This window comes from Fukomys damarensis, unplaced genomic scaffold (assembly GCF_012274545.1).
Source record: "Fukomys damarensis isolate Sample0158 unplaced genomic scaffold, DMR_v1.0_HiC HiC_scaffold_12, whole genome shotgun sequence".
Lineage (NCBI taxonomy): Eukaryota > Metazoa > Chordata > Mammalia > Rodentia > Bathyergidae > Fukomys > Fukomys damarensis.
The window spans coordinates 3900340-3916570 of NW_022900924.1; the positions used below are offsets into that span (position 1 = coordinate 3900340).

The 16231-nt window shown below is 38.3% G+C and overlaps 1 protein-coding gene across 1 annotated transcript in view; it reads left to right on the plus strand.

The window, feature by feature from the left end:
* Nucleotides 1-50: 50 nt before the first annotated feature.
* Hormad2 (HORMA domain containing 2) overlaps nt 51-16231 on the plus strand; it is an 80616-nt gene continuing 64435 nt past the window's right edge. Inside the window, exons 1-2 of the mRNA XM_010603763.2 lie at nt 51-251; nt 8373-8460. Coding sequence (XP_010602065.1) covers nt 8410-8460 — 51 coding nt within the window. The 5' untranslated portion in view covers nt 51-251; nt 8373-8409. The remainder of the gene's footprint in view (nt 252-8372; nt 8461-16231) is intronic.

Below are 16231 nucleotides of genomic sequence, written 5' to 3' on the forward strand. Positions count from 1 at the left end.
GGCGGCGCGGGAGGCCTGAGGGAGGCGGGCCGGGGCGGGCCGGGGGCCCCCAACCGTCGCGGTGATTTGCATATTCATGAGTCTGAGCGCGGCCAGCCGGCCGGGCGAGCCTCGGAGACGTAATGAATTATTCATAAGCAGCGTCCGCCCCGCCCAGGGAGGCCTCGTGGATTATTCATGAACCCGAAGGGGCGGGCTGGGCCGGAAAAGTCCGTTGAGTCCTGGGGAGAGCAAGGCGCTAACCAGACGAGGTGAGCGCCGTCCAAATGCGAGATCTCTGGAGGAAAGAGCGCGTGGGGTGTAGTTCGTTCGTTTTTTTTTTTTCTTTTTACTTGATACTTTCAGTTTAATTTGTAAGTATTTTTGCGGGGGTCAAAATATTTTGAAGAGAAGGGGAAAAACCCCCGAGGCTGAAGACGGGGTGGGGGCTGCTGTAGATACGTACTCCCTTTGTCCCCCAATTTTACACATACCACCGACCCACCCACCCAACCGACAAATAGAACAAAAACTAGACAGCTTTCAGAATCCGTTTTGAGAAAATGGAAGGCAGGGGACTCAGCTCAGTGGCACCGCTCCTGCCTCCAAGTGCAAGACCCTGAGTTTGATCCCCGGTCTCAGATAGGGGCGGGGCGAGAAAATGGAAGAATCAATCTTGGCGAGAGAGCAGCAGCCGTGATTAGCTGCCAAGAGGTTTGTCAGGCCGACCTCTGGGCGCTGGAAAGAGTTGTACGTAGAGCTTTGGGGGTTTATATTACCTGTCCCCAGCCATAATCAAGGCCTGGTACAGGCCGAGCCATGAGAGAGGTGGCCACGAGTCCCCCTAGGATGACGTGGGTTCCTCTTTTACCTTGTGAAGGATTTGCCATTTAATCTCCGTGGACTTTAGTTCTCCAAATATTACAGGGCAGGGAGTGTCTTGAACCTCAAGATTAGCTAATCACCCCATGTTCAGGCATTGCATGGGCTGTGCCATACATCTTTTGCTATTTGGTGAAAATGAAGTTTTAAATCTCATTAGGATGATAATCTGATTTCTTCTCCATTGGACCAGAAATCTCTTGAGATGGGAACCATATTTTACATTTTATAATCCTGCACAATGCCTGGCACATTGCAGTCGCCTGGTAAATGTTGAATGAACGAATCATTGAATTAGCATGAAAAAGATATTTAAAAATCAAAAGAGCATGAACAGATACCCAATTAATACAGTGGAAACCACTTACCCTGAGAGAGCACAGAGTAGTGGAATTATCAGGGCCAAATGGAATTTGTTAAAGCAGTGAATAATAATTTATTGAAGCAAGCTCTGTGAAAGGTCTAAGTAACAGGGGAACTTTGGCAAATGAAATTCCTTGCTGAGCTTCACTTTCTTTTGTAGTTTGATGTTTTACATTTAAATCAGAGATCCATTATGAATTAATATTTATATGGCATGACATGTAGGTTGAGACTATTTCCTTTCTTTTCCTTTATCTCTCCCTCTTTTCCCCTCTCCCCTCTCGTTCCAGGTAGGACTTGTTGAAAAGACCATTCTTCCCCTGAAGGGGTTGGATTAGTAGTAGAGGGTATCTCTGCTCCTTCTAGCTTTCTGAATCTTTTGAACCCATTTATGCTGATATACACTGTCTGAGCAGTCACCTTTCCTATCATACATGTGTAAGGAAGGTCATTTCAGAATCCAGCTATTGAATATTCACTTGTAGAAATGGAATGTTCTTGTAAAAATATGGTTTGGGAAGATGGGCAGAGAGCCATAGTAAGTGAAAAACGATTGTCTTTGGGCAAACAAAGACTCTGGCTCTGGCTTCACTTGCCTCCCCCACCAGGTAGAAAAGGTATTTTTAGGTCTTAAGAAAACAGCATCCAGTTAATCTTTATCTGAATCTTGCATTCATACATAGATGGGGTTTTTAAAAAGTAGGTATGCCACCATTTAAAACAGAACATTTGAGATATAAGTCAAGAGGTGAGCCTGGAATGATTTTTTTTTTTCAGAAAGGAGATGGAAATCTTGCCTCCTTTCAGAATGATCATAATCCTTGTCACAGTGTCACAGAGAGGATATATCAAACATAAGAGGGATATTGATGCCCTCTGAAGTTTCAGGTGTTTGTGGATTCGATATGCAAGTAAATAAGCAAAAGACATTTGAAAGTGAGAGTTCTATTCTTAAAATCCATAGTGATGAAAGCTCTTCTAGGTTTTAGATTTTTGAATCAGAACAAGCTTTTTAAAAAAATGTATCAAAGCTGTTCTCTGAGAGTGCAAGATCTCTGGAGTCGTATCTCCTGGGGCCCTCTGCTGGTGAGCTTTCAAAATTAAGCAGGCTTTGTACTTGAATAGGAGACCTCCTCAAAACAGTTGCTCAAAGGGAAAAACAGTAGCAACAGAATAATTAGGTGGAAATCAGCCTTGTGATTTTGAAAAACAATTTGAGTCTTTTTGCCTTCAGAGGTGGAAAAGAGGGAAAAACAGTAGCAACAGAATAATTAGAGGTGGAAATCAGCCTTGTGATTTTGAAAAACAATTTGAGTCTTTTTGCCTTCAGAGGTGGAAATCAGCCTTGTGATTTTGAAAAACAATTTGAGTCTTTTTGCCTTCCTAAGGGAGCTCAGTCTGGAACAGCAGAAAGAGATCCTACCATGGTTGGGAACAAGCAAACAAGTTAGCCCAACAACTAGAGAGGCATTTGTAGGGCATCATGTTAGATGAGTCGAAAGAGAGCTTTATTTTGGAGAGTCAGTCTAGAAAAACTGTTGCATTGTGAGTTAAACCTTGCATTTTTAAGTGTTAGTTCTGCTGCTTAATGGCTGATTGACCCTAGGTAAATCAGTGTTTTCTCTGGTTTCCTCATCTAGGAAATTAGATATTTGGACTAGATGACATTTACAGTTCATCTTTCTTCTAAAATTTTGTGATTTTTTTTTCTAGATCCTTAATACTTCTTTGTTTCTGTGGAATTAATGGAGTACTTCTCCATTAATTCAGCAAATAGTTATTCAACACCTACTTTATTCCAGCACTGTGATGATGCTGAGGATTCAAGAATGAGCTAAACAAGGCTGGGGATTTAGCTCAGTGGTGCTGCTGCCTGCCTTGCAAGTGCAAGGTCTGGGTACCAAAAAAAAAAAAAGCACTAAACAAGAAACAAAAAGTCATATATGATTCAATTGCTATAAGCATCCAAAGTAAGCAAATCTATAGAGATTAAAAGTAGATTAATAGTTGCCAAGGGTTGAGGGAAGGAGAGAATGGGAGTGAATGCTAATGGGCTTCGGTTTTTTGTTTTGTTTCGTTTTTTAGGGGTGATAAAAATGTTCTGCAATTAGAGAGTGGTAATCGTTTCATAACTTTGCGAATATACCAAAGCTTTCTAAATTGCACCTTAAGGAAACTTTTTAAAGATAGAGAATGAGATAGATAGATTCACTTTTGCCTTCAGGTTAACTCAAAGTGCATGGGTGGACACATAGAGGCAACTTTGATACAGATTTGGGCATGTAATCTGGACTTGGTAGTGGGGATAGGGAATAAGGAAATCTCTCCTTGAGAAAATCCTATAAAGCCATGTCCAGGAGATGAGTAGGAATAAAGAATAAAAGAGGGCGATTGAGACAGAGGGAATATTGCCAAAATCTGAAAGCCTGGGAGAACACAGTCCATTGGGGTGATTAAACTTGATAAGAATAACTAGTGCACACAATTGCAAAGGAAGATGATGAGGCTAAGGAGGCATGAGCCAACTCTTGAAGCCATGGCAAGGAATCTTGATTTTATTGTGAGGGCAGTGGGGAGTCATTGAAGTGTTTCAATCTTGGGAATAATACATAATTAAGTTTGCAGTTTAAAAAGAAAGCTCTGGTTGCAACACAAAGAACAAACGGAGAAGGGTAAGACCACTGACAGGCAGAATGGTGGTTGCAGTAGACCAGGTGAAAGATGTGGCTGGTGTAATCTAAAATAGCGATAACTGTGGATACAGAAGGAGTGGACACACAATCTGGAACTATCAATATGATTGGACAGGGAAATAAAGCAGAGGTCAGTGTTGACATGTCTTCGGCTTAAGTGATTAGGTGTTTAGGACTTTTTTTTTTTTTTTTTTTGAGACAGGGTCTCACTACATAGTTGAGACTGACCTGGAACTCACTACGTAGCCCAGGCTGTTCTCAAAGTCACAGTGATCCTCTTGCCTCAACCTCCCAAGTGCTGGGATTACAGGAATGCGCCACCATGCCTGGCGCAATTAGGTGTTTTGATAGTCATTCACTTATTTAATGAAGAGAAATACATATTTGGGGGAAATAATCACATTTGGATGTACTGAGATCATCAAACTAGATCTGTCTTGTGTACCAGCAACTCCCGGAGTAACCTGGAAAGATAGATAGAAGATAGATAGATAGATAGATAGATAGATAGATAGATAGATAGATATCACTAGACCACAAATAATAACTGAAACAGTGGGAGTGTATTTTTTTAATCCAGGGAGTGTGTTTATTTATTTATATATTTTTGGTACTGGGGATTGAACATGGGTCCTTGCACTTGTGGGGCAGGGGGAGGGCAGGGAAAAACCCCGGCCCCAGGGAGCGTGTTCAAACAAACAAACAAACAAACAAAAAGAGCCCCTGGGACAGAATCTTGAATTAACACCAAAATGGCAGGGGCAAAAAATGACAGAGGAAATCAAGTCTGAAGAGGACTGTGAGGAGGAGCAACTGGGAGACTAGAGGGAAATCAGGAGATTGAACATTAATATAAGATTTTTTTCATTTATTTATTTGTTTATGTGCTACTGGGAATTGAACCCAGGCTTTTGTATGGAGCTACATCCCCAGTCTTAATTTTTTTTTTTTTAATTTTGAGACAGTGCCTCACTAAGTTGTTAAATTGTCCAGGCTGGGCTCGAACTTGCAATCCTCCTGCCTCAGCTTCCCAAAGTGCTAGAATTATAGGCGTGCAGCACCACACCAGGCTAATATAAGAGTTTTTAAAAGCAAACATGCTTTATTATATATAACAAAATGTGTATTAGAAAATGTTCCAAGTACTTTACAAATATGATTCATTTAATCATTGAAATAACCCTAGGAGGTAGATATAATTATCATCTCTATCTTATAAATAGGGAAACTAAGGCACACAGCTTGCACAATGTCATGTGATCCTAGGCTTCAGAAGAGTCCACATTCTTGACTGCAGTGCTATGGTGCCTCTCCAGATAAACACATGTTTGGATAAACACTGAACAAGCCCTGAAAAGTGGTTCAAAACTGGATCTATTGTTTTCATTTTGCCAAAAAGGAGACTAAGTCCCAGAAAAGTAATTTGCCCAGAATCATACAACTACTAGGTAGTGATGTCAGAATTTGAACTCGGTTACTTAATTCCAAAGCCTCTTTGTACTGGGTTATATTGTGATTATTTTTCTCTGTATACATTTGTGTGCATAAAATGTAATTTTACTTATCTTGTAAATACTAATTCCTAGAGGGTATACCAAATGCTAACAGAACCTACCTCGTACCCTCTCTCAAAAGCAAATGCGTTGGATGTCTCAGAGTTTTCAGTTGCTAATATCAATTTAATCCAGGCCACTCATACATTCTAAAAATATAGGTGTGGTAATGCATTGTGTTCTAATTGACTGATTCTATTTTCAGGGCTTGAATCTCTAGACATGCCATCAGAATAGCTTATGATCATAGAGAAGTAACAACGATAAAACCCCACTAACATAGAAAGCTATTTAAAAATCATTATTTCCCTATTTATTGTCTCTAAAAGTAATAACTACCCCAGTAGGAGGTCATGGTTTAATGGTCTAGAACTAGAGCTTGAACTCGTATAACTACTTTTCCCCTCTTCCTCATTTTACTCTTGAAATTTAAAGGAGGCAACAGAGCTGTTGAATCAGATTTAAAGGTTATTCTCTAAAGTAAAAAAAAAGGTACTTTGGTATCTTTAAGGACCGAAGGAAAAGTAAGTAGTTTTCACTCTCATATAAAATATTGCGATAGAGTGTCCCCTAGTGCTGTGCTGAAGTAATTCGAGAGAAATTAAATATTACTTATTTATAATCTCTATCACCACCTTGTGGCAGTGTCCTCAAGTAATTTGACTCTCTTTTATCGGCAAAAATCTTCCAGAAACTTGCATCAGTAGCTAACAGAACAGGTTATATTCTATCCTGCAAATTCCATTAAGAATGGAATTGCTTTAAATAGGTTCTTCTACAGGTATTTTGGTGAGAATTCCATAAAAACCTTGAAAAGAAGCCCCAACTGAAATTAAATTAATTCGTTTAAAAAGCAAAGGAAAGGCTGGGCATGGTGGCACATGCCTGTAATCCCAGCACTCGGGAGGCTGAGGCAGGAGGATCACTGTGAGTTTGAGACCAACCTGGGGTACATAGCGAGTTCCAGGTCAGTCTCAATTACATAGTGAGACCCTGTCTCAAAAAAAAAATAAAACAAAAAAAACCCCAAACAAACAAATAAATAAACAAATAAATATAAGAAAAGGAAAAACTTGCCTTTCTTTTTTCGTTTCTTTCCTTTTGAGATAGGGTCTCACTATATAGTTCAGAATAGATTTGAATTCACTGTGTAGCCCAGGCTAGCTTTGAACTTATGATGATCCTCCTCCCTTGGCCTCCTGAGTGGGGGATTACATGTGCCATCACACCTAGCTGGTTACTTTTTTACCTGTGGCAAACTATATGTAACATAAAACTCATCATTTTAGCCATTAGAAGTGTACAATTTAATTTAGTGGTTTCAAGCACATTCACCATCACCATTATACATTTTTCCAAACTTTTTCATCATTTCAAATGGAAGCTGCACCCATTAAGTTCCCCATTCCTTCTACTTCTTTATCCTCTGACAACCTTCATGTTATTTCCTGTCTTTATGAATTTGCCTACTGTACGTATCTCATATGTGAAATCCTACAACATTCATCCCTTCATGTTTGGCTTTTTTATTTAGCACAGTGTTTTCAAGGTTCATTTCTATCAAAATTTCATTCTAAAAATTGGATAATATTTTCTCGTACCGGCCACATTTTGTTTACTCATTCATCTACTTTTTAAAAAAATTTTTGAGACCCAGGCTGTCCTTGAACTCCTAGGCTCACGTGCTTCTCTTGACTCACCTTCCCCAGTAGCTGTGACTGCTACCACCATACCCACTCATCTGTTGATAGGCATTTGGGTTGCTTGCATCTTTTGGTTATTGTGATAATGCTGCAATAAATACTAAGGTACAAGTATCTGAGTCTCTGCTTTCTTTCTTTTTTCTTTGTTTTGCTTTGTATCTAGAATTGGAATTTATGGGTACCATGGTAACTTTGTTTAGTGTTTTTAAGAAATGTCATACTGCTTTCCACAATGGCTAGATTATTTTATATTTCTTCCAGCAGTGGATAAGGGTTATAATTTCTCCACATCTTCTTAACATTTATTCTTTTGCATTTTTTTGTCAGTGGTTTTTTATTTTTTTTTTTTTGGTACCAGGGATCAAACTGTGGACCCTGTGCTTGAACAGCAGGCGGTGGAGCCACTGACGTAAATCCCAGGCCCTCTTTCACATTTTTTTGGAGTGGTCATGCTGATGAGTATGAACTGTACATTAACTTTTAAGGTTTTGAATTTGCAAATAATTTACACCTGAATTTAATTCTGGAAATGTTTTGGGGTCCTTGCAATATACAGAGCACCGTTACATTCTGGGGGAATAACAAAGATATATTGTTAATATATATTGTAAGATATATTGTTATGTCTTGAAGTGACTTATGCTTTATTTTTCTCTTCCTAACGTATTTATGAATGATCAAATGATCTTACGGTTTTCATTAGGTCCTTGAAAAAAATTAATCCAGAGACCTTATGCCAGATATATAGAAAATGGGTAGTGGAATTTAAATATTACTAAACTGGGCCAGGGCTTTAGCTCAGTGGTTGTGCTGCCTGCTTCGGAAGTGCAAGGTCCCAAGTTCGATCCCCAGTACCAAAACAAAAACAAAAACAAAATATTATTAAACTTAGTTACCAAAACAGTCAGCTTACATTGTTCTCTTTTGGAAAATTCACATCAAGGATTTTTCCAACTCAGACTCACTTATCGTTTAGATAGGGCCTGATAGGACTATTTTAGCGTTCATTTTTCCTTTGTGTCTTCAAAACTGAGCTTGGTAAATTTTTCTCTAAATTGAACACTGTGGGGAATAATTCATACTTAATTGTTTTTCTAGTTTCTTGTGTGTTTTTAGAAGTTTTTAGTTTCACTTTTGGGCAGAGCAATATAGGAAGTACTATGTTTGGCAAGATCTCTAATTATCACTATTTTTAACAGATTATATTTGTTGAAAGAATCCTGAACCATTTCTACAATGTCCACTTTTCAACTGTCTCGCTCCGTCAGAAAACAAAAGGAGCCTAAGGTATTTGTTAAGAATTAAAAGGAAAATCAATGATCATTGATTTAGTGAGTTATTCAGAATCATGACTTTAATTTTTTTAGCAGCAGTCTTATCAGTTAATTGGCACATAATATTCTTGAAGAGTATGTTTCTACATTTTAAATGCTTAATGGATGGATATTCAGAAAATTAAAATAAATCACAAAGTTGCTTACTTCATGTCTATATATTTAGACCTGGAGTAGAAGAAACCAGAAACAAAAAGACAAAGCGAATAGTTCTCTGTTATAGCTTTACTTTCTGAAACAATTAGAAAACTTGTGTTGTACATGGTGATGTAATTACAAGAACTAAAGGGGCGTTGTGGCTTGTGTTTAGATGTCCCCTCAAAGCCCCATATAGTTTTTCAGCGGTGGCTGGATCTAAAGTGTGTGACTGATTCATGGTACAGTGCTAAGATTAAGGATGCTAGGATTGAGGGTAGGTGATGACTAAATCAGTCCACTGACTGGTTTGGCACTGCTCCAATCCCGGTAGCCTAGACAGAATATAAAAGGGGCAGAAAAAAGATGCTTGCTTTGCTACCTTCTGCCCACTATGAACTGTTTCCCCTCTGTGGTGCCATCTGCCATGCCACCCTGCCTTGGAGCCAGCTGAATATGGACTGAAACTCAATAAAATGAGCTAACTAAATCTTTCCTCCCTTAACTTGTGCATTAGGAACCCAGGGGAATGTTAGTCAGCATTCTGTAACTGAGACAAAATCCCCACCACCACTACCAGGGACTGAACTCAGAACCTCACACTTGCCAGGCAGGTGCCAGCACCACTGAGCTAAATCCCCAGCCGCAAAATTCTTGAGATAATCAATTTAAAAGGATGAAGAATTTATTTTGGCTCATAGTTTCAGAGGTTTCAGTCCAGAGTTGGTTGGCACCATTTGATTGGGGCCTGTGGCAGAACAGAACACCATGGCAGGGTGTCTTAGTCATTTTTCTCCTTGCTGAGACACAATACTCAACACCTCCAACTTAAAGGAGAAAAGATTTATTTTGGCTCACAGTTTTAGAAGTTTCAGCCCGTGGTCTGCCAAAGAAGAAAGCTGCTTATCTCACGGTGACTGGGAAGAAGAGTGTTTTAAGTGAGGAGTCAGGAAGGGGAGATACACCCTCCCAAGTCATGCACATAGTGACGCACTCTTCCAAGCAGACCCCACCTCCTAAGAGCAAGTCAGCTGTACTATCTCATAACCCAATCACTTTTGAAAAGTCCCACATATGAGCACATGAAGCCTTGAAGGGACATCTAAATATAACCTATAACACAGGGAATGTGTAGTAGAGCAAAGATGGTCACTTCATTGCAGCTGGGAAACAGGGTCCCAATATGCCCTTTAATAGCACTCCCCAAGTGACCTTACTTCCTTTTGGAAGACTCCACCTTCTAGAAGTTGCAACACTTCCCAATAGTGATCAAGTGATCCCAATGGTGATCAAGCCTTTAATACATGGCCTTTTGGAGGACATTTAAAATCTAAACCATAACAGGGAGCATGCCAGGATCAGGCAATCATTGGATTCACCCAGGCAAGTTTAGCTTCTCCCAGGGCATTAATGCATCATTTTGTTTATTCATTGAGATACAATATTATATAATATGTATGTAATATTGTGTTGTATTCTGTGATAATATTTAAAAAGATCTTCATCTCCCAGAAGTTTATAATGTAGTTAGGGAAATAAGATTTATAGGAATTAAATCACTATACCTATATTTATATATATGTGAAAAAGAATATGACAAGTCAAATTGTAGGAATTTAGAGATTTAGTATAGACTGCAATGGTTTGTATATTTCTCATGAAGAAGATGGACTCAAGCTGGACTTTGAATGATGAAAGGACAAAAAAAAAAGATGAAATTCTCTCCTTTATCCACAAGGCAAATTCTAGACAGAGGAGAGAGAATTTCATGAGGGTAGCATAGCCTATGCCTTGGCTCAGAATAAGAAACCAGCATGGCATATTTCAGAAAATAACAAAGAACCCTTTCTTAGTAGAGTGGAGAGCTTATCATGTTGGAAAGAAGGAAATAAAGTTGGATAAGAACTCTGGGAACAGATTACTCTGGACCTTAAAAGCTAAGCTAAGGAATTTATGCTTTATTCTGTAGTTAATGGAAAGTCAGAGGATTTGATCAGAACAGTAAGTAAAATAATTGTTTTAGGAGTATTAAATTATACCAGATAGAAAAGATTGAAGTTGAAGGAGAAATAGGGCAGAGAGAAAGCAGTCATCTTTCTGGCTTGATTTCAGTATCCCGTACTCACTCACAAAGCAGACTGTTGATCTCATTTGTTTTCCTAAGTGTGCTTCCTTACCAGGACAAAATGATGAGCTGTGTATTTGAATTGCAATCAGCTTAGCAGTTATTTTTCTCATTGTAAATTAACAAACTGACCTTTTGATGCAACCAAATCTTTGTTGTTTGGACTATATGACCTACCTTTCCCGGTAAATTTTAAGTGACTGTGTGATTTTGTTATTTAGTACCAAAAACACTAGTAGTGATTATGGAAGCCAACATTTATTCAGCACTTAACTATGGTCCAGGCCTTGTTCCAAGGGCTTTAAGTTATTATGTCAATTAAACCTTGCGATAAGGAAGAGACCAAAGCTCAGAGAAGTAAAATAATTTGCCCAAGGTCATGTAACTTGACAGCTGAACTCTCAAACATCACTAAGGCTCTAGCACAATATATTATTATTATTATTTTTCTAGGCCAGCATTACTTATTTTCCCTTAGCACTCTTAAAACTTCTGTGTTTACTTTTTGTTTTTGGTGCTGGGGATCAAACTTGGGACCTTGCACTTGTGCGGCAGGAGCCGGAGACACTGAGCTAAAGCCCTGGTGGTACTCTTAGAACTTTAGCTTCATCAAGTAACAGGTCAGACTTACAGAACAAGCTTTTCCCAAGTTTAACCATTTTACGAAATATTGTCATGGTCTAGGGTATTTAAATCCCAATTTCTAAACCAGTTACAGAGTTGTATCTTCTTAGGTGCTAATTGGAATCAAACAACACAGACACTGGTAACATAATCAAGACAGCATTTACCATTTCTATAGTGTCCTGTGAAACACCGCGTTCCCAAAGGATTTCTTCCTGAGAGATGTTTGAGTGTCATCCTTTCCAAAACAACCTGTCAAATAGCTCTGATTCTTGGCTCAAAATGAGGAGCGTCTCATTCAAGGAACCATTTAATATTGAGCTACTATTCTCAGCCATCAACAAATTCAACTTGCTGTGCTCCACACCTGACTTAGTTTTAGTTTCACCAGCATTTCCTATTTGCAAAAGACAAACTTCCGAACTCCTTTTAAATTCCCATCATGACCTGGGGGCCTGAGGAAGAGAAATGGGATTTTTGGGGATTCTGGAAAGGGCAGAGACTTACTTTTGCTGCCATAAAGGAGAAAAAAAACAAGTTCTTTCCTGTTCTGCTTATGAAAATACTTGTAGGCTAAGACCAGCAAATTCTGGTCCGAAATTCTATTACACTATTTTCAATACATTCAGATTTATATTACTCTTTACTTTCTTCTCCCTCAGTAGCACAATATATTATTGAAATAATTTTATATTACTGCTTTCTATTTTCAATCTATGGTATTTTCATGTTTTAGACATTTATGAAACATCAATTATAACCCTTAATATGTTAGACTTGCTGAGCTGAGAAAAAAATCATCCCTAGAGTAACAAAACTGTAGAGGCGGTTCCCAATTTCCTTACTATGAATGGCCATTAGGAGAGCTGGGCGTGGTGGCACACCCCTGTAATCCCAGCACCTGGGAGGCTGAAGCAGGAGGATCACTGTGAGTTCCAGACCAGCCCAGGCTACACAGTGAGTTCCAGGGCAGTCTGAACTGCATAGTGAGACCCTGTCTCAAAAAAAAAAAAAAAAAAAAAAGGCCATTTGGATGTTATAGTTAAAGTAAATGTCTTCATACTTTCAAGTTAGTTTTGCAAACAGGTTATTGCCTCTATGTTTTGTTTTGTTTTTTGGATACTGGGGATTGAAATTGCCTCTATGTTTTGAAATGTTTTCAATAAGTAACTATAGGTATACCATGTCAGAATTTCCAAGTTGTCCAAAATAACCTTAATTCCTTAGGATTTAAAGCATTTTTTTTTTTTTTGAGACAGGGTCTTGTTGTGTATTCCAGACTGGCCTTGAACTCATGCTGATTCTCCTTCCTCAGCCTCCTACGCGCTGAGATTATAATTACGCCACCATGCCTGGCTCCAAAAAAAAAAAAGCCTTTTTTTTTTCAAAAGTTTACATGCACACACCCCAATCCATCATATGTGCAAGAGTAATAATATTATTATGTACCCTTTCAACAACTGAGTATAAGATTTGACAAAAGGATAAAGTGATAATTAATTGCCACTATATAGTATACCAATGAAGAGGCATTCATATATAGCACAGTCATGCCCAGAATGTCAGAAAGATATTCTAGAACAAAAATCTATAGATTTAGAAGAGCTTTTTTGGAAGTTTTTCATTTAAAGACATATTTGTGATTAGTACTTGCTCTAAATAGAATTATTAAAACTTCAGCGGTTGAACTGTGTAGCGTAGTGAAAGATCTATGTCACTTGCTATCTCTGTGATCTGCCAAATCATTTACCTTTCTTTTTGGTATTTGTGATATGAGTTTATTGTAGTAGATGAGTTCTAAAGTCCTTCCAGTTTTAAAATGCTGTACAAACCTACTTCCCTCTTTCCTTTCTTCCTCTTCCTCCCCTGCTCCCTTCTCTTTTTCTTTCTTTTTGCACTAGGTTGAACCTAGGGAGTGCCTAACTACACTCCCAACCCTTTTTGTTTTTTAAATTTTGAGACAGGGTCTCATTAAATTGCCCAGGCTAATCTCAAACTGGGCAATTCTCCCATCTAAGCCTCGTGCCTTCGCTGACAAGCTGCGTTATGGTCCTGTGCCACTGTGCCTGGCTGGAGGGTTTTTTAACTCAAACGTTTAACTGTAGAAGAAAATATTCATTATCCAAGTTTTAGGGGTTTCCTATTGCTTTGTAGATTGCATACAATTTCTTTAACATGGCGTTCTAGATTTATTTTATCTGGCTTCTAACTACTTCTTATCTTCTCTCCCGCTCCACTCTGCCGAACTCAGCTTCAGCTTTACTGGTCTAATCTTTGCGCCCTCTTGCCCGTACTAATGCCGTCCCTCCTTGCCTTATGTGTGAGTGCTACCTTTTCTTCAGAAACCAGCTATGTCTCACTGTCCCCACAAAGCCATCCTATTCAGTCCTAGTCTCAGGTAGCAAACCTTATCTTGTTCCTGTTTGTTTCACTCATTTGGTCCACAGTCTCTGCTGTCTCGTGTACTATCTGTTCCTTTATGTCCAAATCTTTTCTTTCTAACTGGATTGTAAATTCCATGAGAGTAAAGATATTCTCTATTTTATTTTTTATTTTCTTTATTTGGTGTTTTACAAATTCCCAAAGTAATAAGTACTTATATCAAGAGAAACCACATATAAAAAATAAACTGTTGAACAAGGTACTGTTCTAAGCACTTTATAAACATTAACTCATTTAATCCTCAAAACAGTTCAATAAAGTAGGTATCTCTATACACATATTTTGCAGCTGAAGGAATTTAGATGCAGACAGGTTAAATAATTTATGCAAGATCTGGGGCTTGTTACCAGCTACTATAGATAGTTTTATTGAAACATTTATATGTAAGCTGCATATATGTTCAGTTACCTATCTATGGCTTCTTTCATGCTATGATGGCAGAATTAACTGTGAAACTTAAAATATGTACTGCCTGGGCCTTTACTGGAGAAGCTTGCTGACTCCTGCTCAAGATTAAGACTGAATCTCCATCACACTCTCTATCATGTCTTTCTACCCTTAAGCCACCGTCTGAGATGACTGTCTTAGAGCTTCGTATGCTTCTCCCCACGTCTTTTTTTCCTCGCTCCTAGATCATGACTGCTATGTATGTGTTTATAGAAAGAGATCAACGTGTACGTAGTAGTTGGGTTCTATAAAGCTGCCATGAACACTGAATTATTGAATACTGAACCACTTCTCTTACAAGGAAAGACGGGGTTAGGTTCCTGTGAGCCTCTCCTCACAACAATGTTGTCAACCCATCATTACATAATTTGTTTTGTGTCTGCTTCTGTTCATATATACCTTACTTAATACATACTTTTGTTTAATTAACATTAAACTAAAAGCCAAGAACTTATGCCTAAATGAAAGATATCAAACGTATTTCCTTTCCCTTTTTTTTTTTGGTACTAGGGATCAAACTTGGTCCTTGTGCTTGCGAGGCAGGTGGCAGAACCACTGAGCTGAATCCCTGGCCCTCTAACATGTTTTCTTTCAAAGTATATCAAATCTTCTTGAACTTAGGAACATTAACCTGCATTTCATTGCTATACTCAGTGCCATTTTAAGTAGCAAAATCACACACACGCACACACACACACAAACACAAGTGTAAAAAAATTGAGCAACGAATATACTAAAAAAAGGATACATGTTTATAGTACAGTAGTTGAAACTAATGGCAGTTCTCTTCCTTGACACCTGTCTTTCAGCTGTCATGCTGGAAGCATGAGAACATGTGTTTCAGGTGACTCAAACATGTTTCTGCTCTACACATATCTGTGAGTGATTGCACAAACACAGGCGTGTTGACTTTGGGGTTACAAATACATTTTAGTGATAAAGCAAATTCAAAAATATAGAATCTAATAACAGTGAAGATTACCTGTTTACCTAAAAATCAATTTATCAATTGATTTGCTTTACAAAATAAAGTCACTCTTATTCACTTTTCTTAGAAATTTGCTTTTTTTCCTCTTTACAAATCAAATATTCTGGGAAGGGTAGGAGGGAGGAAAGGCTGGGGAAAGGATGGCTGACGGGCACAGGGTTGTAATTGGGTAGGAGGAATGACTCCTAAGTATTCTATGGCACATGGGATGACTGTAGTTGACAAAAATTATTTGATAATTTCAAAATAGCTATGGAGAGGATTTTTTAATGTCCATACCACAAAGAAATGATAAATGTCTGAGATGCTGGATATACCAATTCTGATCTGATCCTTGCACATTGTGTGCATGTATTTAAGTGTCACATTTTTGGACTGAAAGCTCAGTAGTTGAGGCATGTGTGAAGCCCTAGTTTCAGTCTTTAGCACTAGCATAAAAGAAGACATACTTTATCTGATTAACATGCATAACTACTATGCATCAATTAAAAATAAATATATAAAAAAGAGAAAATATTAGGCTGGGTGTGGTGGTGCATACCTCTAATCGCAGAAACTTTGGAAGCCTGCAGTAGGAGGATTGTGAGTTCAAGTCCAGGCTGGGCATTTTAGTAATTAAAAAAAAAAAAAAAAAAAAAAAAAAGATCAGGGGATGTACTGCAACACAAAGGCTCTGGTTCAATCCCTAGTACCACCAAGACAAAAAACAAACAAATCATGAATATCTGCAAAACTTGGTAGATGTAAACTTTTCTTTTCTTTTTTTAAAATTTTTTTGGTGTGCAGTACAATTACGTTCATTATTGGGATCTTGTACCTTTACATGACAGGTCTTGGTTCTCATTTTTTTCCCCTTTTCTTTTTTGTACACACACTTCAATTTCCTATGTGGCTGATCTTTTGATTTCTTTGTATTCTCAGCACGCTAAAACTCATTGGCAGCCAGTAAATACTTGTTTAATT